Source organism: Melopsittacus undulatus, chromosome 7, assembly GCF_012275295.1.
Source record: "Melopsittacus undulatus isolate bMelUnd1 chromosome 7, bMelUnd1.mat.Z, whole genome shotgun sequence".
NCBI lineage: Eukaryota > Metazoa > Chordata > Aves > Psittaciformes > Psittaculidae > Melopsittacus > Melopsittacus undulatus.
The window spans coordinates 40,927,324-40,950,987 of NC_047533.1; the positions used below are offsets into that span (position 1 = coordinate 40,927,324).

Sequence of the window (23,664 nt, forward strand, 5' to 3'; positions counted from 1 at the left end):
GTCTCTGCTTCCTCCTGGCCTCCCCTCCTCCCTGTCAGATCATGAGACTCACAAAGTCCTTCGTCAGCCTAAACATTACTGAGCAGCAACTAAAAACATTGGTGTTATCAGCGCTGTTCCCAGGCTGAAAGTCAAAACCAGAGCACTGCACCAGTTACTAAGACTGAGAAAAATTACTGCTACAGTTGAACCCAAGACAAGAGGAAAAGATGAGAATGAAAAAGCTAATGCAGAAAACGGAGGATTTCAGGATGAGCCATCTTATTTGCAGGTCACTGAATTAATCTGGAGAATGATGCAGGAACTTAAAGCAAGCTGGCCAAATCTTTTTAAGCTTCGTAGTGGAATTGGGACTCATTAGGAGACACTGCCCAGGTGCCATCCATGGTGCTGGCTGTCCTTTAGATCACATGGTCAAGAAACATGCAATAATACTGCATGCCACAGTTTTGTAGAACACGAAGGTGGTAGGAACACTTGTGTTCTCTTTCAGGGGAAACATGTCAAAGGAGCAATTCTTGTTAGCAGATTGCAGTGGTAGGAAGAATTGTGTAGACTTTCATTACAGAAATTACTTGGCTGCTTTGTAAAGGCAAACAATGACTGAGTTTTTATACTCTGAGAGCAATCTGCAGCTGAAATAAGAGCAACAACTGTTGGTGTATTAATATGTGTTATTTATGGCAGATCTGCAATTGCAACCATCGATCCCATCCAAAGGAAAATAATCTTAATTAGATCTTAATCATCCTGTTTACCAATCTGATCAGTAAAAGACCTCTCTTCCTTATTTTCACCTTTGCCTAGGTGTAAGGCCAAAAAGCAAAAGCAGTTTCTGGGAGCGATTTCCCTTTAATGAGTGGTAGTGTAGGATGTTTTGAAGTATCAAAGCAGGGACCACACTAGAAAGAGTTGGAGAGCACTTCACTAGGATGGCAAGAGCTACTTGCCCAAGGATGGAGCAAGAGTGTAGCAGGTTTGTGCAGATTTGTGCACTGAAGTTCTTGATACTTTCAGGAAGAGGAAAACTCTTGAATAGCTTAAACCTTGCTTTGTATCATTATTTCTTCTTGGCAAGACTTTTCTCCTCTTTCTTGCTGCCTCCAAACAGAACATCTAGTCAGAACCCTAAGTTGTGTGTTTGTTCATCTCATGATCAGGGAAAAAATCATCAACTGTCTTCCCACCCTGCCCCTGTATGAACATTGGCCAAGGTTTCTGTTTTGTTTGTAAGCATAAACAGATGTTTAACTCAGTAACTGGTGTCCTTGCATCTTATAATTGATTTGCCTTTTCCTGTGGGGATGTGACTCATGATAGCTTCTCTCTCTTCCTTTCATGTTCATCCAAATACATCAGAACAGAAGCAGCCCCATAGGCCATGGTGAGCAGTCTTGAAGACCCCCTTCTTGCAGTCATTAAAGCCCAAAGAAGAAGGTTGAAATTACATTAAAATGAAGGTTAATCCATTTGAGGCCTTACCATATTCTTCACCAGAAGAAAGGGGAGTCATTTCTCTCAAGCAGGAATGTGGTGACAAAAATGCCTCTTTCAATGCTGGGCACCAATCCCATAATGTAATCCTGCATAGAAAAGAGTATATTTTCACACTGGACTAACAGCTCCTGGAAAGCAGCAAAAAACATGCTCCACTGACTACTTTTAGTGATAGTAAATCACAACTCATTAGTACAACTTCATTCTCCCAGGATATTAAAGCAAATAGAGGTAAGATAAAATCCTAAATCCCTCTAGACATTAAAATTACTTATCTTGTAGCATAATGCACAGGTCAGTGGCCTGGATCACAAAACCTATGTTTTTACTTTCTTTTGGTAAAGACTTTTGACTGATTTCCTATATGGATTAAGCTGCACATCTACTAACCCAGGTAGAAGATGCAATGTCCTGCAAATAATTTTCACTTGTGAGATACAACTGTTTGGATCCTTACTGTATGGACATTCAAATCACTTCCATCACTGGGACATGACTTTCTCCTTACTTCCAAATGCACTGCTGTAGATGTTGATTTAGAGGAAGGGTAGGAGTATGTATCTTCTACTTCCTTCTCTGACAGGTTGCTGAGACTCAAGGATGGCTATAGCCTAGGATTATATGATTTGCATATGGTCCAGATGCAGAAAGGCAGCAAGAAACTAACGCAACACACTGTAGCCAAAGCTCAAAACATTTCTCTTCATTTTGTCTTTGTATGGCCCCACCCCAGTGCAGCAAGAAGAGAAGGGGACCTCAAGGCTGCATCAACCCCATTCACTTCTTGCATTCAGCATAATACAGGTATTGCTTCATTTATCTCAAAACAAAAAAATCCAACAACAAAAAAGTAATTCTAGCAGGATAGCCAGCAAAGAAAGATGAACAAGGAAAACATCCAACTTGTTGTAACTCCGTAGTGACAGCTTCTCCCTTTCTCGTTAATGATGGCAGACTTTAAACAGCCCTTCCACCTCAGTCTTACTGTTTCACATCACTGATGCCCCAATACCACTTCAGCACACTGTATGCATGTAACCAATGGCACTCATTTAAACACTTAAGAAATGGGAATGGGTAAGAGAAGGTGAATATTTCCTCTAAAACAAAAGGAAGAAGATTATTGCCTCATTTAAGAATATATCATGCTTTGAATCTACTTATATAAGTGCTTCCTGCAAATGACTTGCCATCTCCTTCCTTTAGAATTTAAAGGTTATACTAAATTTCAGAGATGTCTTATATTGGCTTTGATCTGGGTGTTAAAAATAAGTAGATAAATGGTGCTAAAGTCTTTTAATTCCAGAAGGATGTTGGGTGATAAACTGTAAGGGTCAAATTCTGACCTGCACAAACCCAGAGCAGAACTCCATTACTTCAGCTGTACAGAGAACTAAAGAGACTTGATTTCCTAGTGGTCCCAAGAGACACAATGATTGACAGGCAGATAAATAAGGAACTAAACTTCTAAGAAATACGAACTGTCTTTGAATTTAAAGGAAATGAGAAAAACAGAAGGGCCTTTTGCAGTTCAAGTGCTGCTCAAGCTTAAGAATAAAAGGCATAATAGTAATAAATCTTCCGATTAAAAGAATATTTACGACATCTTAAATTATTAAATCATAACGTGCTCCAAATTCAGATTAGAAAAGACTGTTCTTCTTCCTTGAAAACTGACTTTAAGTAAACTTCGAGAAAAGACAGATTGAGTGCCAGTAAGAGAAAGATTTCATTTTTAATTCTGATAATACTAATGGATAACTTTTTTTTCCCCCCCCAAAATACAAGTTTATTGATAGGATTAAACATAAAAAAATCAAAGGAAATATTCCTGAAATTTTGCCTGCTAGGAAATAACATAAAAACCAATCCTCCCCAAAACTACATGCCTACTTGTTAATTCATTTAGATTATTCTGCACACATACAAACACAATTATTTTTCCTTCTGATAACAGCTTTAAAGAGAATGTGGAGTGATAAGCAAGCTTGTAAGTCAGTTTCTTGTTAGGTATTTCTTTAAGTAAATTCTAAAGAAAAGCTACTGTTGACTTCTTTTATAGTAGATATGACACACATGGAAATCCTACAGAAGGCACTGTTGCATTTCTTACTGCCATAGGCACCCCAATAAAATTTTATAAAAATAAAGTTTTAGCACATTTTTTTATATCATTATTTATATGTTTGCAACACAAGGCAACAGATTATTTAAAGTAACAATGACTTTACTTGTAGGAACAATTATTTTTCAGTTTTAATTAATGGACCAATATTATCCCTTATTTGAGTTTTTGTCACATTACAGGTAATATGGATAGGATTCTAGGATGTAAAACAGACCTTGGAAAAAGAGAAACACTGTGGATATGGCCATTAGGCCCTGCTATGATATACAGCAGTAAAGTTACTGTAGAAATCCCAAGCTCATTAATAGCAATCATCAGCTCTATAAATCAGACTAGAGCTTACCCATGTTGGTCACACAATCTCAAATGAATGACACATGGTCCTGGCACAGACCATGAGAAGAGTACTGTACTCTGTAGACTTTGTCCAATAAGGCAGAAAGAACTAATTCCATTCTGTGAACAAAAATGTGATGATAAAGTTTATTTTAGATCAGACAGGTCTTGCCACTCATCCACCAGTCTAAGCCAAAGGGAGTTAGAAAAAGGTGATAGACAATGATCATCTGGTCAGAAAAATGGGGAAAAGAGTAATATTCCTGCCATTTAAAGAAACTTCAATGAAATGCTTTTCCTTCTATAAATGTCACTCCAGCTTTTGTGGAGTGCCTAGCCACAACCACCATTTTTGTCTCCAGTTACCCCAGAGCACTCCCTTGGTGATGAATTTCATAATTACTACTTATGATCTGACTTTATCAGTCCTCCAGCACTGTGTATATTCTTTTCAACAGTCTCTTCCACAGAGCCATCGAGATTCACATCATTTGAAGATGATGCATTCTGTCATCTTCTTGGTCATGATAAAACTGCTCCGGTTCCTTGTTTGCATGTAGATTCAGACAAAGCAACAAAACATTGTCACAGTTTAACCCCAGCCAGCAACTAAGCCCCACATAGCCACGCACTCCCCCTGCTGTAGTGGCATAGGAAAAGAATCAGAAGGGTGAGCGTGAAAATACTCATGGATTGAGATGAAGACAGGTTAATAGCTAAAGCAAAAGCCACATGAACAAGTGAAGCGCAAGGGGTTCATTCACTGTTTCCCATGGGTAGGCAGGTGTTCAGCCATTCCCGGGAAAGCAGGGCTCCATCACGCATAATGGCTACTTGGGAAGACAAATGCCATCACTCTGAATGTCTCCCCATTCCTTATTCTATCTCCAGCTTCATACGCTAAACATGACACCATATGGTTAGGAACATCCCCTTGGTCAGCTAGTGTCAGCTGTCTCATCTTTGCCCCCTCCAGCTTCTTGATCCCCAGACTACTCATTGGTGGGGTGGGTTGAAAAGCAGAAAATGCCCTGACCCTGTGTAAGCACTGCTTAGCAACCACTAAAACATGTCTGAACTATCAACCTGTTTTCAGCACAAATCCAATACATAGCCACATACTAGATATTATAAAGAAAATTAACTCTACCCCAACCAATACTAGCACAAACGTCTTCATGTTTTTCTCAGCCTCAATCATCCTACTGTTCACATGCTTTTTACAACTGAAAAGTGACAATCAAGAAACTATAGTTCTTTATCTTCTGCTTCCTTCTGGAATTGTTAGATTTCTCTCACACCTGTAATTAATTTTCTGTTCTAGGTTTGGTCTGATTCTCTTTGTTGGTTTTTTTTCTGCAGAAACCCCGTGAAAATCCTCTTTTTAATCCTGTTCTTTATTTCATTTTTTGCTACTTTCTAGTCACTGTCTGGTGATCAAAGACTCCACACATCAAAGTACGTTGTTTGATTCATCAGTTTGACCAGAAAAATGTTTATGTCAGTGGAGACTCCCTTTGGCCCAAACGTATTCTATTTAAATGAGTAATGTTTAATATATACACAATTTCTATCACTGATGTGGAGGTAGGAACTCCTTCTGGCCAAAAAGCATGAAGGCAGAACTCAGTAGAGAAAACGGAAAATCTCCATGTTCTAAACAGTCTACATTTGCAGAAACATAAAAGAATTTTCAGAATTAAACTGAAGTAAACAACTGACAAAGTCAAAAGTTGCCCCACAGAATTTTTTTTAACACATTAACATATAATTAACAATAATATATTAATGTTAACATCACTGTAATCAGGTTAAATTACCCATTAACTTCAACAGGGGACAGATTGTCATGCTTACAACATGTTGCACTGGTTGAATGAATCTAAACCAATATTTTTTGTGTGTGTGTGTATGTGTTGCCTTTAAATGGATTTAAAATAGCAGTTATTATCACTTCATCCATTTTAGCACAAGAAATATTCTACTTCTTGCTAATATAAACTATTAGAAAAAGTAAACCTAAGCAGGCATGTTTTGTGCTTTGTTCCAAAGCTGAATGAATTTGAGCTCTTGAACTGAAAGGTCTAGTAAAAATTGTCATTCCCCCATCTTCAAGAAAAACAGTCTCAGTTAATCTCGACCTTCAAGGCAAGGCATGATGAAAGTGAGAAAGAAAGCATTGAAAGTATACTGAGGCAGGTCATACAATGGCACTCCAGCATCTTCAAATTATCTGTTTGAGCCCTTTTTTCTACAAACAAGCTCATGATTGCCCACTTACAACTTGTTCTTCTGTGTGTACAAGGGCAGGAGTATGCTGGAGAATGAAATATTGGTGAACTACCCTCTCAATGAAATATATTTGAGACATGTAGGAATTAAATTGAAATTTCTACATGTTAATGAAATAAGGGGAGTCGGCTAACCATCATAAAACTCATCCAACATACCCTCTTCAAAGCACTCACAATTCATTTGAGAGTCCATAAGGAAATAATCAAAAGTAACCCATGTCATGTTACCCACTAAAATTTAGCAGAAATGAGTATAAACAAAGTCTCTGTTTCATATGCCTACATAAGAGCAGTTAATTTCACTCAAAGAAATTTCCAGTGGGAAAGATGAAACCAAGTTAAAAAAGCATCTTGATAGATGATTTTCTGGGTGGGAATCTAATTCAGTGAAGGAATATGAAAAAAATATAAAGCAAGCAATTAGTATAGAGTTGGGTACAGTGTGGTTCTCTTTCAGAACTCTACTGTTCCTGCCAGGGATCCATTTCATTATGAAGCCCTGATGTTCTTTTGCCATAAATTTTGCTATGAACTCATGTCTGATTTCCACTGTATTTCTTACATATTTGAAAGTAGGAGACTGAACAACAAATTCTGAAGTATTCCTCGGGTGACTTGTATAAGAACAAAATGTTTAATATAGTGCCATAACAGGCAACTGTAGTCCTCCTTTTTGGAGAGACATCAAGCACCGAGGATGTTGGCAGTAGCATATGTTTTTTATTTTAACACTATTTCCAGAGAGTATTTTTTCACTTAAAACAATCCATCTCGTTTAGGATGCAAACAGCTGTTCTTCATTCAACAGCTACACCCAGAAGGCGGCCTTTTAAAGGACACATTTGGGATATTTTCTGCAATGCTGCGAAGATCATATCCAAAAGTATAAATGAAAAAAATAAAGGTTTTGTCTGCAGAAGCATTAACACCACCATATTAAATCACAACTTTTCATTTTTTTCTGTTCTCCCTCAGTGGTTCTACTTTATAGTCTGAAATCCTATTTAGATATTTTCAGACTCAGGAGTTCTGTATGAAGACACCTTGTGATGACTCCAAATACTTTTTAGCAGTGGAATTTTAGAGAAACTGTTTTTCTCCAGCTTGCTTGTGCAAGGTCATTTGCTTTCATATTTTAGATAAAAGCAGTGAATATTAGAGATGGAATCTACACTCTATTCAAGGAAAAGAGGCCTTTTCACATATATGACCTCACTTCTAACAAATCTCTTTCTTTGCACTTGACTTTCACTCAGTAGTCCACAGTATAAACAAATTTATTCCAACTTATAAATATATTCCTTATTGTTTTCACTGATACTTACCAAATACACATCAAAACAAGGACACATCAACCAATCCAAGATCCTTAGATGGAAACCAGAAACTGCAAGGATTGCCAGTTATCTTTTCAAGGGGGAAACTAATCACATTGCCTCCCTAACAGTCTGTTCAGGAAAGGAGTTCCTAAGGCCAAGGAACTTCCAACACAAGGTAGGGAGAAGATGCATGAATGGCTTAACCCATGGCATAAATGGAAGACCTTCTGCATGCCAACCTGGTTGTAGGTGGTTCAGGCTCCCAGAGACTGTTACAGCTGCCTGCTGTGGTACCTCTGGCCCATCCTCCTTTTGTCCCTGTCCCTAGTCTGAAACCAACATAGGCACAGTATGGACTACAGCATCCACCATTCAGAGCAAAACCCACGTTCTTACTCTGCTATGTTTACTATATTATTTTTACCCAGAGTCTCTTTAGGGGCACAAACTCATGATCTTGACAACTATAGCCTAGGATTTTTATAAAAAATCTACAAATCTACAAACAAGAAGTAGGAAATTCTTGTTTCTTCTCTGATGTATATTCCAACTATATTTGCAAATATATATATTTAGTATCCTGCACTTACTGTGCCATTCATTTTGCTAAAAATCTGTTTACTTCTGTCAATAATGATGTGATTCACAATCTTTCCTGGTATTGGTTTGGCAGAACTAGGAATGAGAGGCCACTGAGTTTGACTTTTCAAAATTATTTAGAGCAAAAATAGTGCTTGTAATAAGGTAAAGTAAAATCAAAGTAATTCAATTTTGGTTTTATTCATAATGCTCTTTTCATTAGAATAAATACTTTCACTGGCTTTTCTGAAACTTTCCTCTAGGTATTATGGCATACCAAAAACTATTTTACCTAAAATCTGTCTTAGAAATCTGACTTTTAACTTTTCCTCCCCATACCCTAGAATATAGCATTTATTCACTTTCATTTGCAATTCTCATATATATTCTTAATTTTAATTAAAGAATAACTCTAAAAACAAGTATGGAAGGTTTCTTTTACTTCTGAAGAGCATTAGATCTCAATAAAGACTTGCAGCTTGAAACCATTGTGTTTCATGACTGATAACATGTATGCCATGAAATCTTTGCCATCTGTTTTACTATATTAAAATTAGCACCCAAAGCATCTTCAAATGTGAAATATTGGTTATTTAGAAAAGATTGCAATATCCAAGTCCAAGATTCTATGGACAGCAAAATTAGCAAAATTAAAATTTAATGGTGTAGTAAAATTACAAATAAAATTGTTAAGAGAATAGCATCACTAATTTTGAAATATTTTTAAAGATAAAACTACTGTGGAAAATCTTGTATTCAATTGGAGAATAGCATATTCTTAACAACATATTGAATTGTGACTAGGGTATTTGAAACCTTATGGTATTTAATTTGTATCATTCAACTAAAATATTTTATCAAGTTGAATTAAACATTTCACAGATTACTTCAGAAGAGGATAAAAGTATTGTGAGACATTCTCATCAAAATTTTCATTGTGCCTGTACATAAACAAAGTACAAACATGCCCTTTGCAATAGAGAATTCATAAGCCAGATTTTCTGTAAACAAAATTAAGAATTGCCCCTCCCTGCCTGCCTGCCTCCGTCACCATCAACAGGCATTATGGAAAGTTACCACACACTAAGTTCATTTAGCTCTCGCTATATTTCCAAAACATTAAGATCCTTTTTTATAGGGTTTTTAAAGAAAAAAAAAGGAAAAATACTTTCAATGATACAACTGAACAGCCCATTCTTTAAATAGTTATAAGCACAGACTAACACTAAAATATTTTTATGCTCCTACAAGTCAAACCAAGAAAATGCAGGATTGATTTGTCTTTTCTAAAATGCAGATTTTAAGAAATTATGTGTCAATGACGCAGCAATCTTAAGAAAAATTCACATTGAAATGTCAAAAATTGACTTACTATCGTGATTATCTAGAAATATTCCAAAAGTTTTATTCATGCCTTCACTATATCACTGCGTTTGCTGACATCATAACAATGAGAATGACAATATTATTATGACAATAGGTGATATTCTTACCTCCATACAGCCTTCCTATATAGCACAGCTAATGCTATTGATTATACCAATAAAAATTGTTTGTATAGTGATCATCCAAAGAGATAGCAGCAATATTAAAAAGACAAGCATGTAATATCCCAAGATGTCTCAAAGAAATCAGCTTTTGACCATCCAGCTCTTCAGAACAACAACTTAATAAAAGCATCTCAACAACTGTCAGCACTGCTTGTGTACTAAGATTCTACTTTAGAATTTTGACTAGAAATATCTAGGTTGTACGATAATGCAGGTTATGACTCTTTTCTATCTATTGCAATAGAAGAGCTTTTGTCTTCACTAGCTTCAGGTCTTTTAATTAAAGAAGTGTATTATTATTACTATTAAATTCATTAGTCAGATAGCAAATTTTTTGCACATATTTGAGCACAGAGTTTCATAACTGAAAGACACCTTTGAGTATTGCACTTGCTCCATTAAGTAACATTCTGCACAGTATAGCTCCTGATATTTGGGAGATGAACTATCACCCCTGGGAAACTATTCTAACACTGAAAAGGTCTCCTGACACTCAGCTTTAATATTGTATTGTTCAAATTAATTCTTTTACTTCTATATGTATTCTTGTAATGTGCCTTTCACAATTTCACTCTCTTCTGTGGGAATCACATTCTGTGTGAGAGCCAAATGTCCTTTTCCTTTTTCCTCTTCCATCGCAACTTCCTTTCATTGTGTTTCATCGTGTGACCACTTACCTGACATGTACATAGAAAACACTAATACTGGCATTACCATGGAGGAAGATAAATGTCATTGAACATGCTCTAAAAGACTTTACAGTCCATGTGATTATCGGTATTATGTGTATTTCAGAAATTGCTATCACATGGTTAACTAACTCTAACGTACATACATAAAGTCAATGATCCTTTCCAGGAGTCCCAATAACACAGGAAGAATTACTATATCTGACAGTCACTGAATGAAAAAAAAAGAAATTATCATTTTCTATCTATCTATCTATCATCTATCTATCTATCTATCTATCTATGTATCAGATCACTTAACCTTGGATTAGCATGAGATTTGATAGGTTACATGTCAAATACATGAAAGAAAACAATTGCAAAGGTGGGATCAAAACCAAAGACCAAAGAAAGACCAAAGTCTTGCCAAAGTTTCCTTTCATTGGCCACACAACACACTATTTTTACAGCTGCTACAGCTTGCTTTCTTTGTGAACTCAAAGTGAGAAACCAAGAGAACTGAGAACATTTGCTAAAAAGGAATAACTTGCAAAATGCATTTTCCTTTGTTCTTTTTGTTTTAATCAGACTTCATTCACCCTGATTCCATAAAATAACAGTATTAAGCAGCTGCTTATTCATAATCACAGAATTATAGAATGGCTTGGATTGGAAAGAATCTTAAAGACCATCTAATTCCACTCTCATACTCTCCCCATCCCCACCCCCCCACATGGGCAGGGACATTACTATTTTGATTAGCTAAATTAGATCACAAGCAGTAACATAAAACGTTGGCACAAGTATTCAGCTTAGAGCAGCAAAACTTGAGAGTGCCAGAGGGGAAACAAAACAAGCTTGTAAGAGTTATAACCCAGTGTTACTCCCTCACAAACAGGCAGTTACTCATGATATGCAACATTAGGAACCAAAAGCAAGTCATTCCTTACATTGTCTTCAGTTCTCTGGTTGAAAAAAATCACTAACCAATGTAATTAATCATCTAACTCTTCTTCAAGGTAAATACAAGCAGTATACAGCGTAAGGCATTTTTAAAAAATATGAAGGATGCATTGAAAAATTAATATATCAGCAACAGCATTGACTTTGGAGACTGCATCTATTTATTTTCTTTTTTTTAAATGCAATGTAGCTCTATCTGTGGTATCTTTACATTTGGCTTTTCCAGGCATTTTATTTGTTCTTGCTCCTCTTCCTTTTTTTTTGACTGATCAATTACTAATTGAATCATAACAATCAATGATAAAATCAAACCATGAGCAAGTCCTTAGACAAGGCTGTGCCAATCTGTATGATCACATGTTAATGCAATAAAACCCTTCCCCTCCTATTACTCATTTGTACCCAATTTAAGACCTGAAGTCAAAGAAAAGTTCCCGTCTGGTTACTGGCCAGGACTGTTTTAAGACTGAATACTTTCCTGAAATTACATACTCATAGGTCCCTAAACTCTGAGATCTGTAAATTTTTTCAGAACAGAACCATTTAATTATAAAAGAAAGTTTCAGTGTGCCTCAGCAGTGACCATGCTCTATGGTGGTGCAGCACACACCTAGAGTTCACACAGCACGCAAACTGTGAGGTCAACAACAATTTCCTCCATTATAAAAAATTAGGTGTGTCACTTGCACCCCTGGCAACATAGTGAAATTACAAAACGGATTCCCAGGTGGATAAAGCTTAAACACAATTAATCTGATTTTTTCTGTGGTTCAAAAGCAATCTGCTTTAAATGAAAACATAATGCTGCAATACCACGTTAAGGACTTGATCTGGCTCTTACTCATGCTTAGGTCAACTCACTGTTTCATAGGTCTCAGAGCCAGGCAAGATTATTTAAATATGTTGCAAATTATAACAAAGGGCCAGCAACGAACAGAATATCTGCTGTGCGCACCTACCTTTCTTTATCCCCTCCAGCTAGACCTTCACAGCTCTTATGTAAGGCAGCCATTTTAAGTGACTTTCACCAATGATTTTTATTCCTTTTTTTTTCCTCTTTTCTTTTTGTTTAAGGAATGATGTGCACAAACATATCTTCTCTCTTATCTAAGCATGGTATTGATCACAGAACTTTCTATGCTACAGACTTAAGCTTTTCATTAGCCAGTCAGCCACAGAGATCCAGCATAATTATATCCAGAGATCCTTATATTTCTTGACAATTTATGCTAATTTATGTTGAATTTCACATATTAATATTAAGTATATTAGCACAAAAGAAAACTTTGTCATGTTACAGGGAAATTCATTTAAATCCAGCACCTTGCCCACAGTCAAGAAAGTTTGTCTCAAATAAGAAGCAGGATGAGTATCATCTTCACCTTTCTAAGAGTGTTGCCAGTAAATGCATTATATCTAGGTCTCAAAGCTGGATCTCCAGCCCACTGGATTTTGTGTTATGTATTGTTGACTACTTTACAGACAAGATCTTAATGTAATGAACAAACTTCTCCATTTCAAAGATAAACTTAGCATAACCCTCATTGAAATAATCATTTATGCTGATAAAATTGTGAAAGCAATTTTTTTCTTATTGCCAGGCTATTTATAAGACATACTGCTATTAAATGAGGAGTTCATTGAATATGTCATTTTCTCTACATCCAGAAAAACCTCCTAGAACTTGGAAATAACTATAGTTTTAGTGGCGTCTGATAGCACCATGAGGAATTAACTAAGATCATGGACAATGCAAAGAAATTATCTATATGGTCCATTTATCATCAAGATAATCATTAAGAACATCTTTACAATTTTCGCCACTTGAGCATATGTGGTCTACAAAGGAATAATCAACTGCAGAAATAAAACTTTGCATTCAAAGTTAAAGCAACTCTCTTTTGATTTCTACATATTCCATGTGAAACAATCCTTGACATATCGTGCTCAAAAGCAATTATTTTGATATCACAACAAAGAACCACCTTTCACAGAGTCTTGCGAATACACTATATGGTGTTCTTGCCCTGTCTAACTTTCTTCACCAACTACTCCAGTTGCAGTATTTAGCATAGAGCACTAGGATTTATACAGGAGCCTGTATAAATCAAAAAGAAAACCAACCACCTTCAAGAAAATAAAAAATCTTGACTCAGCTCTATAGTTGTTAAAGTAAACCCAGGGGGAATAAAAAGTCAAATGTAGAGAAAAGGAAGACTCAAAATACGTTGTTTAGCAAATGGAAGGGAGATAATATTAGGAGGAGACTGAAGCAGAAAAATGGAAAAAAAGATTATAATGGAAACTTGCTCTTCCTCCCAGCCTCAGACTTTCCCAACTCCTCTTAATTATCTGTGCCAGGGAGACACTGCTTCTGCTGCTGCCTGCTTTTCCTCTCAGAAATTTGAGCACTGGAATTCCATGCAGCTGATAAATTATGTAACAAGGTTAAGAATACTTCTTTTTTTCTTTTTAACTATAGTAATATTTCTGCCTGAATTTTGTCTTAGCAGACTTTGGAGAAAATGTTTGCAGTTAACTTCTTGTGTAAAAAGCCTGAAAAATAAACCAAACAAAAAGACAGTGGAGCAGCATTACAAAAATACACAAATTATTCACGTTCTGAAATTCACACACATAGGCTTTCTGAGAAGGAAAAAGGGAACAAATGAGCAGCAACAGTGCTGTTAAAACAACCAAAGACACCTATATAGACATCTGGTTTTATTTTTATAAAAAAAGGGTCAGATTTATTAGTGCCAACGTATGTTCATAGTAAGGAAACAGAAACTAAGCTAATCTGAGTAGCAACTTACATCAAAGGATATCAAAATAATATTTCTTGTAAGTGAAACATAATACTTCGTTTAAACTTGATTCTTGCCAACTAGAAGTCCTTGTTATCTGTCTATGAAGCCTTTAAAGAAAAGTTGCTACAGTCAAACAAAGTCCTGATAGAACTTGGCACATAAAGAAACAATTCCATTTCACACATACAATACCTCTCACTCCCCTGGAGCACTCATTCACACAATACTTACATAATGCATATACATTATGACTAAAGCCATGTTTGGCCTAAAGCACATAGAATATCTCAGTTCTAAACGTAACATATCTCTACATCAAAAGCAGGTCACTGTATTTACAGCAGATGATCTCGCTCTGCAGATGGGGCTTTCTCTTGAAGATTCTTTTGTTAGTGTACATTAAGATGTCCAAATCGTCGAAATATTTATCAAATTAGAGGTGAATCTACAGGAAGATCTGTCTGACCGTGTGCGAGGATTCTAAGGCAATAGTAGTAGTTGTTCCACAGGACTAGTGCTGCTGTTGCAACCCACTCTCCGTTGAAGCAGTAAAACCTTTCTTCTCCAGATGCAGCCAGGCATAGTGAGACATTCATGATCTGCAAGCTGTTGGCTCAAAAGTCTAAAAGTTCTTGGTTTGTTTTTAATGTTCATGGAATAGCACCATAGGAATTCACTCAATAACAAAGAAATCCTGGGTCTGTTATTTTGATTTGCTCTTTTCACCATCACAGATACTTTTACTCCTAGAGAAAAAAAAACAGCTCTTTGGGAAACCTCCCTCTTGAATACCACTGCAGCTTCATTTCTACGTAGCCAAACCAGATAATTAGCTCATTCACAAAAGAGGTCCAAAGAAATAAAGCTTAGTAGTGGCTCCAAATGCATTGTTGAAAAGAAATTCAGTAGGAGGAGTTTCATATGATTCTTGACTATTTCTGTTTCTCATGAATACAAATTTTGATTCAGGACAGGTTTTCATCTTAGTCTTTCTATGTTCAGTGCAAAATAAGAGCACATCATCAGAGATAGCTTACTTAGCTAGTAAACCAAACATTTTATAGATGCTTACACTGTCCAAATTTGGTCAACTACTGACCGATGTAACAGTTCAGACTTCTCAGCCATTAGTAAAACAAAATACTCTAAAGATCAGTTATGTTTCAGAAGTAGGATTTTCCAGTTTCAAAACACAGTTAACCTGATATGACAGAAGAATTTGTAAAAAATACAGAACAATGAAGGAAGACCTTCCCATCTCTTATCTTCGTTTAAGTCCTTGTACATACCATATGCAGGATATAAAGTCAAAGCAACTAAATATAAGGACAGTATTTTGATTGTGTGACCTGAAAGAGCTTTTTTTTTTTTTTTCTTCCTGGACACCATACAATTGTCAGAAGGAAGAATGGTCTGAAGGGTCACTTCCCCTGAATGCAACCGATTGAATCTGCACGCATCTATGACAAATGTCAAACCACAAACAAAAGCTCTTCTATTCTCCCTGCATGCAATGTCCTTTCACAAGCTTTGCAGCAACAGTCAAGTATGGAGCTTTCACATCATCATCTTGACTATTCCTCCGGTATAGCTGATTTTCTTTTTTAATTTTAGTTCAGTCTCTGGTTGCCATTTCAACTGAACTCATATAAAATATCTGTGCTAATAACTGCAGTTTAAGAAAAAAGACACACCTTTGTTTCTTTTCACTGTGCGTTCTTTCTTTCTCACTCTCCTTTTCTGGCTTAGAGGTTCTTGTGTTATTTTTTGGTGTGCACACTATCTGGATATTTTATACTTCTGTATCGTATATGAAATCCTTTCTTGTTGATTGTATCATCTGTGTGAAAGTGAAGTAAAAGAGCTTCTCCTGCTGAATAGATTTCTTCTGGTGGCTAAAATAAATGAAGAAACAAATAAATTATCTGTTCACTTTGTGTATTTATCCCCCTCATTCACTGTTTTTTTTTTTGTACGGCTATTTTTCTTTTCCTGTTATGCCTTGTCATGTAATTTCATTGGGTCTCATAAGGTGCCACCTGCTATGGTCAGAAAAAATACATCTATGTTATTCAGCTCTCAATTATAGGCTAGGAAATTTTGAGGCAGACTGAGGAAATGACAACCTAAATTCCTAAAAGCTGGGAGCCAGTTTAAATCACAATGCTTGAATTTTTATCTGCTGGCAGAAGTTTTGAAATTCTCTGTTATTGTAACTTTTTTTGCTTTTATATTAATGTGCACTCTTTCAATATTGAGCTCTGGCCCCAAAAAGCATCTTTTCACACAACCGAAATAAACATGTGATCTAACTTTCTGAATCTGATTCAACTTCTTCAATTTGTATGAAGCATCTCCATAGTTTTTTCTCATGATACAAAGAAAACAAAGCTCCTTGTTCTTTTGTGCTTCCCAGATGTCTTCTATAATTACTGCTGGAGTCACGTAAGTGACTGGGCAGGACCATACACAATATTCTAAATCTAGATAAGCAACAGACTCCAGTACCTATTTTCCATCTTATTCTTCAAAGCACTCACGATGGCTTGGTTTGTTACTGAAGCACATCAATCAGAAGTACCAGCTAAACTAACAAGTCCTTTTTCTAAATTTGACAAGCTAGCAAGATACATTAATAGTGTGTTTTTTCCACTTTGGTTTGGATTATTTTGTTGTCAATAACTTTTCTATTTAATTTTGTCTTTCCTATGTGGCTTCTGAAGCCACTCATCCATATCCTACCAGAAGCAAACCAAAACAACAACAAAACCCAACCAGCACCACCCATCCATCCCACAAAAGAGTTAATTCAGCCTGAGGTTGGGACATTCTCCAGTTTGCTGTCCTTCTACTTGAAAAATAGAGCAACTTGCAAAGAAAAGTATAGTTTTGTTTTGTAAATTAGTACATGCTAGGCTCAGCTGTAGCATTTTGCTTAGAATGTACTGCCTGGAGTTCAGTGGTAGCATCTTTTCTGCGTCACCTTTCTTGCATCTTTTATTGTTCAAAAATGCCCTAAAAGGATTTAAGCCAATTTACAGGTAACTAGCCTGAATGACTGAGATGTTTTCTCCAGCACTGTGGCTGAATCAAAAAGTGACACATTGTTAATTAAGAGCTCCTATTGACTCATACAGAGCCTTCTGAACCTTTTATCTAGGCAAAGAGTGTATGTATGTATGAAAGTGTGCTTGCATTTGCACGTGTATAAAGAATTGATGAGGACTTGTGGGATCATTGCACCAGCTTTCACAAGGCAAGCAGCCAACATAACAATGCAAGTCTAAAAGGAGAATTAGGATACCTCCTTTTCAGGATGTCACCTGGCTAATTTCCCCCATGTCTCAGAATTAAAACATATCAGAGTTGCATATGGAATGACAGGACTTTCTCAAGGACCATATTAATCACATATTTTAGGAGCACTTTCCGAAAATCAGATTTAAGTAGTAGATGAGTAGATACTATAAATGCTTCCCAAGCAAAAAGCTTCCCTGTAAAATATGGCTTCTTCATTCAAATTGAAAGGATTTTACTGTGACAGTTTTCAACACCGGTGAGTTTCTCTTTCTGCATAGGAAAATGTATGGTAGCTATTTTTGGGTTGCTGATAAACACTCCGCTGTCAGCTACCTAAAGGTTAACATAACATTACAATACTTTGGTCAAGAATTAGATAAGAATATTTATTGTTTAAAATATTTCAAGGGAATACTTGTACTATAAGCCTGCAAGTTTCTACTAAAAAAACTCACCAAAACCTGAAGTAGATAACCTAGCATCTTCATTGTAAGGTACAGTTACTGAGCCTCATCCCTTCTTGACCCTTTCCTTCCTCTGCCCTTTCTTACTCTTTTTGTTGTGGAAATAAAAAGGTTGGTACCTTGTTACTTACCCCAGATCCACAAAATCGACCAAGTCTCACAGCTGTCTTATCATGACCATCAAAGAGTTCCACATAATCGTAACCACAGTCTGCCTCTTCTTCAACCTCGAATGTCTGAAACATTAACTCAACTCTATAGCTGCGCTCTGCCACCAATAGCCAGTCACAGTCTGCCTGGACAGGATAGTTGTTATCGCCAAACTGAGCATGCGAGTACAGATCTTTGGGCTTGGTTTCAGCTTTCAGCCGACCACCACATTCTAAACAGAGGAGGAGGTAGAAAAAGGGATGAAGAAGCTTATTCAGTAAGAATTTGTTTGGCTTTTTTTTTCAATAGATACCCAGCCTTATTCAGGCTGAGTGCATTTTTAAGCATCAAGCACGCCAATCTATCAAGGTATAGAGTGAAGTACTACCCAGCATGAATACAAATCCATCATTCTGAGTTTTTCCTATGTAAATTCTTTTTTATAACTAGAGGCCTGACCATATTTCAGAATTTTCAAGTGAAAGACAAAAAGACAGGGAACATCAAAGTTACAAAGAATAGGGTAGGACATTCTTTGGGTAGGCACTTGAGAGATGCCTGTGACCAGCAAGTCAAGTGCTTCACCATACTTCTGTGGTGACGTTTCCACATGGGTTAACAACACTGTTTGTAAGTGGCTGGGGCAGCTCTAGCACACATGCAGTCAGCAATCAAGTGAAAAAGTCTTGTGTTAGGTCTAGCCATCATGCAAGCACCTCAAGAGCCAGCTCTATATGAAACACTACTGCCAAGCTCACTAGCTTGTTTGTTGTGTAGTTCATGGATATAAACAGGTCTTTACTCTGCTGAGGGCTCCAGAGCTGAGCTCAGTACTCCAGGTGGGAACTCATGAGAGCAGAGGGGGAGAAGCACCTCTTTTGACTTGCTAGTCACGTACCTTTTGATGCAGCCCAGCATATGGCTACCTTTCTGGGCTGCAAGTGCACATTGCCAGGTCACGTTGTGTTGCATCTCATCAACCAAGAGCTTCCAGTCTTTCCTGTCCTACTTTATCCTTTTAGGGTGAAGTATTGGTTTTAGAAATTAAAAGTCAATTTTTCAAGTTCTTAAGTACTAACTTGTGTTTCAAAAGTTGACAACCAGCCTGAACAATGCAGCACTGCATTAGGATGTCTGGGACAAGCTGTAATGGGTCTGCACACAACAGGGGCGTGCCACACAGTACCACTTGCTTAGCTCCTGATATTAAAAGTAACCTAGCTGCACCATCCTTCATGCTTTCCATTGCACAGCTATGTCTGCTCTTCTGTAGATGAGCTGTACACATCTGACTGTAAAGAAATATGACTGATTTGTAAAATGCTATTGATCTGATAGCTTTAGGTGAATGACTCTTTTCTGTATCAGCTAAAGAATTAAACCCCTATAGTTTCCTGACCTTTCTAGTGGCTTTTAGGCTTCTGACAAATGTAATAGCAAATCAAGCAGTATTCTCTTGACTGTTTAAGAGACTGGACAGATGGAAAAAGCTTAAATCCACACTACCTGAATGAGTGAAACAGAATAAATTTGATTCAGCATTGCCATATCAAATTATTATAGTCATTTTGGAAGCGATGCAAGATCTTAAACTGAGTTTTATAGCAGGCACTGGTAGTTCAGAGATTCAGCGCTAGGGGCCACTGTAAGCCAATCAACGTCGCGGAAATTATGTGCACACTGAAAATGTCCTAAGAAACCTATTAATGCAATTGCAAAACGCTGTTTTCAGTTTCAGTGATTTCTGACTAAGAACAAAATTAACTGTTAAGTATGAAGGAGATTATATTGCTAAAATCCTAAGTCTTCAATATTGCTTTTCTTATTCTTCTTTGGCTTGTCTTTCCTCTTTATCTCCACAGGAAAGTAATAGCTGTTTACACAAATCCTAGACTTTTGTTTATGTTAGAACAGGAAAGTAATGGAGGTGCATCACATGTCCCAGTGAAGTACTTCCATTACAAACACAATGAAAAACTACTGAATCTTTTACAAACTAATAGTATGAGTCGTAAGAAATATCTCTTTGATTATCTACATAAATATCTTCTTCTTATGGGACTGTGTTTCAAAATCTTTTAATAACTTACCTATATGAGAGAGGTACAGAGAGAGAGAGGAGAATGAAACATCTAAAATATCAGAGAATGCTTTTCGCAACCTGAGACTTTTCCTACTGTTCTTAAGGTTTCATTAGACTTAGTTATAACATTGTCTTCTCTGTTTATTCCTATAAAAGAAATGCTGAAATATCTTCCCCTAAAGAACAAAGGGGTAGTTATTAGTAAAGCACATCCTGATTTTCTGACCTGTAGAGTGTGTTGCTTGGAAGCCTTTTCTTTGAACCGATGCATCAGAAACAAAGCGGAGAAACATTTTGTTTCCAGTAGCAATAAGAGGATCTGGTATCTTATTGCCACATAAACGTCCCAGAATTGGTGCTTTTTCGCTTTCACCATCAAACACTTCCAAGTGGTCATAAGCACATTCTTGATGTTGTTCTATCTCAAATTCATTAAAGGTCTGAGGGGAGAAAAAAATGCAAAAAATGACTTAATGTAGTACTGTGTTTACTGTACTTACATGGTACATATGTACTGTTAGTCTGTTTCAGAATACAAAACAGATGTAGTTAAAATGACAGATTTAACATTATGGCCCCTACAAGCCTGTAGCTTTGAGTAACATACTGATTTTGAGGAAGTGGAATAACAATTAAGACAGTGAACTTTGAGAGGGCATCATTCTTCATATAGAAAGGGATTAGAATCTTTATAGCCAGTTAACATGCATGAAAGACTATTAAATCTAGAATGCAGTGGCCTTTCTGTTGAATTTGCAGTTTATAGGATTGTTCCAAATTTCACAGAACATTTAAACCAGCAAAAAGCTGAAAATTATTGGTTCCTCAGATAGCAGAGGATGGACTGAAACATCTGCAAAACATAATGCACCCTCCTTTTTTTTCAATCTTACCACACACCACAACTAAAGCCTTTGACAATGACCTTTCCACATGAATGCTTGCGCATGAAAGTTATATTTTCTAACCTATATTCTAGAGATCTATTTTTTATTATTACAATACTAACAAGATTTGAGGCTGCATCCTTCATGCTAAGATCACATTTTTCCTAGTAAAATCACTAAACAAATTACAAAATTATGTTGTTTATTAGAAGAACTTCAGCAGACTTTTTTGCTGTGCTCAACTCTTCCAGGAAAATTCAAATTACTGCCATAGTTTGATCACAAATTGGGGCTCGCAAACTTCATTTTGAATCTGTGATGTTTCTTCTACACTTAAAAACATTTATCTTACTTGCTGTGTTCTCAAGGATTTTAGGTCTCCCAGTGCTCATGGCAGCTTGTAAGGACAAATTCAAGTCTATTAAAAATTTTAAACTGCAAGTCCTTTGCAGCAGAGCCTGGCCAGCTTATTTTTAAAAACTCTGGAATTTATATTTCTCAAACTCAAAGTGTATGCCATATCCTATAGAAACCATTGAAACACATACAACTAATATCTGCTTTCCAAATATGGAAGAGTGTCTTCTGAGACTGGACTGGCATCAACAAATCTATTTCAAGGAGACTTCTAAGAGATTTCAGATAAGACTTTTTGACAAAGGCTAAATTTCAACAAGAAACCTAAACCTTAAAATCCATTAATTTATTCTAATGTAAACACTGAGAAAGCAATACACATAGAAAACTTCGTGAATTTTCAGAAAAAAAAATACAATTGAAGGTGAAATTCAATGTATGTTTTGTTAAACAAAATAGCATAAAACACCAAGTATGAATGCTCCCATGAGTAGTTATACACCTGACTGTTTATGGAAAAAAACCCAAAACCCAGCAAACCAACCCTTCCCCCCCCAAAAAAAAAAAAAAAAAAAAACAAAAAACCAAACCAACACTAAAGGATTAAGAAGCAATAATTAAATCTAACAAAACTGAGCTGTCAAATACTAAGCAAGTATCTAGTATACCAAAGCAAATCTGACTTACCGAATCCCTTGTGGAATCCAGCCAGTGTGAAATGTAATGGTAATTTATATTAACAGTTGACCTAAAGTAACTATAAAGAGCTAACACAATGTCTTCTGCCCAAAGAATAGGAATATTCAGAGTAGCATTTTTGTTTTACAAAGAGTGAAAAGTTGCATGACGCAGTGGATATAGATTAATTTCACAGGAGAGCTTGGGGGCTTATTTTAAGGGATTGAAACTGCAGGCAGTGAAAACAGCTGTACAGCAGTCCCTTCTGCTACTCTTAAGTATAGTCAGCCATCCTACTTTTATGATGCCAAGTATGTGTTGTCATTTATACCTAAATAAAACCTGATAAGTTAAAAACAAACAAACAAAAAAAAAACCAACAACCCACATAAAGACAAGAGACTAACTGTAAGGAGTTACTTAAATGTAGAATTGAGACAAGCCAACTTGGAATCAATAGGAGCACTCAATGTGATCTAAAAGCAGCCTGCAGAACCTCATTTTCTTTTAGAGGAAAATTATATCAGTTTTGTTCACTTCTCATCAGTACAAAAAAGTCTCTCTCTAGGAAACAGTTCTCACCATGAACTGCAAGACACACCCATTATTTTTAACATTTGACTTATCACTGGGATTTCCAAGCCTGCAGGAGGACAGTACTTGTTATATTGGGTTCCACAAAGAAGTCCTAAATGTGTTGTGAGTCTAGCAGTTGATTCTAAAAATTACAAAGAGAATCAAAGGAATTTGTTCGTTTTTTAAGGAAAAGTAGATCTTAGCATGAAGTCTTTTAAAAGCTCAAAATGCCTGATAGTTCAAAACACTCAGATACAATCTTCATTTTCTAAAAAAGAGGTCAGACTAAGAGCAGGTTTGAAAGAGGAGAACTGACACAAACTTTCCTTAAAGCTGAATATAACTGAATAGCTGCTGCCAACAGAGTTCACAGATAATTTAATAAAGTTGTTAGTATAACTGAATCACACTCTGTCTTCCTGGGACAAATACTTTTGAATAACTACCCCACCATGACTACAGTCCCCATTTTGACTGTCTCATAAGACGGAATGATATTCAGAAATGTTACGTATAGCTTCTGGACATCCAGCTCTTTCTATCTATAGCACTCAACTGAGTAGATACGTTGGTGGCACTTATGGATAGCTGCCTGAATGGGACACTTAAGTCTGTCTCTTATAAACATCCGGCTGATTAGCTTATGAAAATCGTTCGCTACATACATTTTCAAAGCTATCTTTATCTACATGTTTCATTTAAAAATTCTGAAATGCATGTCCATTTTTTCATAAGCTTTTTTATTTATACTAAATGCTTAACTTTAGCCTTTCAGGAAGAGACTTTTCAATGCTTATCAGAATGAGAGCAATCGCAACTAAAGATTAGTTTCTGTACTCATACCTCTCTCAAAAAAACTAAGTTCAGGCTTACAAGTCATGTGGTTTGTTACCAGGAAGAAATCACTTCTCCTTGTTCATTTTGACTAACTGTGAGTAGTAAACTTAAAAACAGTGTAAAGTCCAAGAAAAAATATTTATCCATAGTGGAAGTATGGTATTATATGGTATTAATATTATTCACAT

At 36.3% G+C, this 23,664-nt stretch overlaps 1 protein-coding gene across 3 annotated transcripts in view; it reads right to left on the reverse strand.

Annotated features, from left to right (window-relative positions):
- Window positions 1-1,544: 1,544 nt before the first annotated feature.
- The window catches only part of TLL1 (tolloid like 1), a 145,098-nt gene continuing 122,978 nt past the window's right edge, over window positions 1,545-23,664 (reverse strand). The window contains exons 19-22 of one of the 3 annotated variants that reach the window (XR_004080101.2): window positions 20,368-20,581; window positions 18,040-18,290; window positions 15,839-16,039; window positions 1,545-1,583 (exon numbers count right to left, since the gene is read on the reverse strand). Coding sequence is in view for 1 of the 3 variants with exons in the window: in XM_005145504.4 (XP_005145561.2) it covers window positions 15,905-16,039; window positions 18,040-18,290; window positions 20,368-20,581 (600 nt within the window). In the remaining 2 variants the exon portion in view is untranslated. Of the gene's footprint in view, window positions 1,584-14,056; window positions 16,040-18,039; window positions 18,291-20,367; window positions 20,582-23,664 lie in introns of those variants that run through there. The other 2 variants (XR_004080100.2, XM_005145504.4) reach the window with 2 other exon arrangements.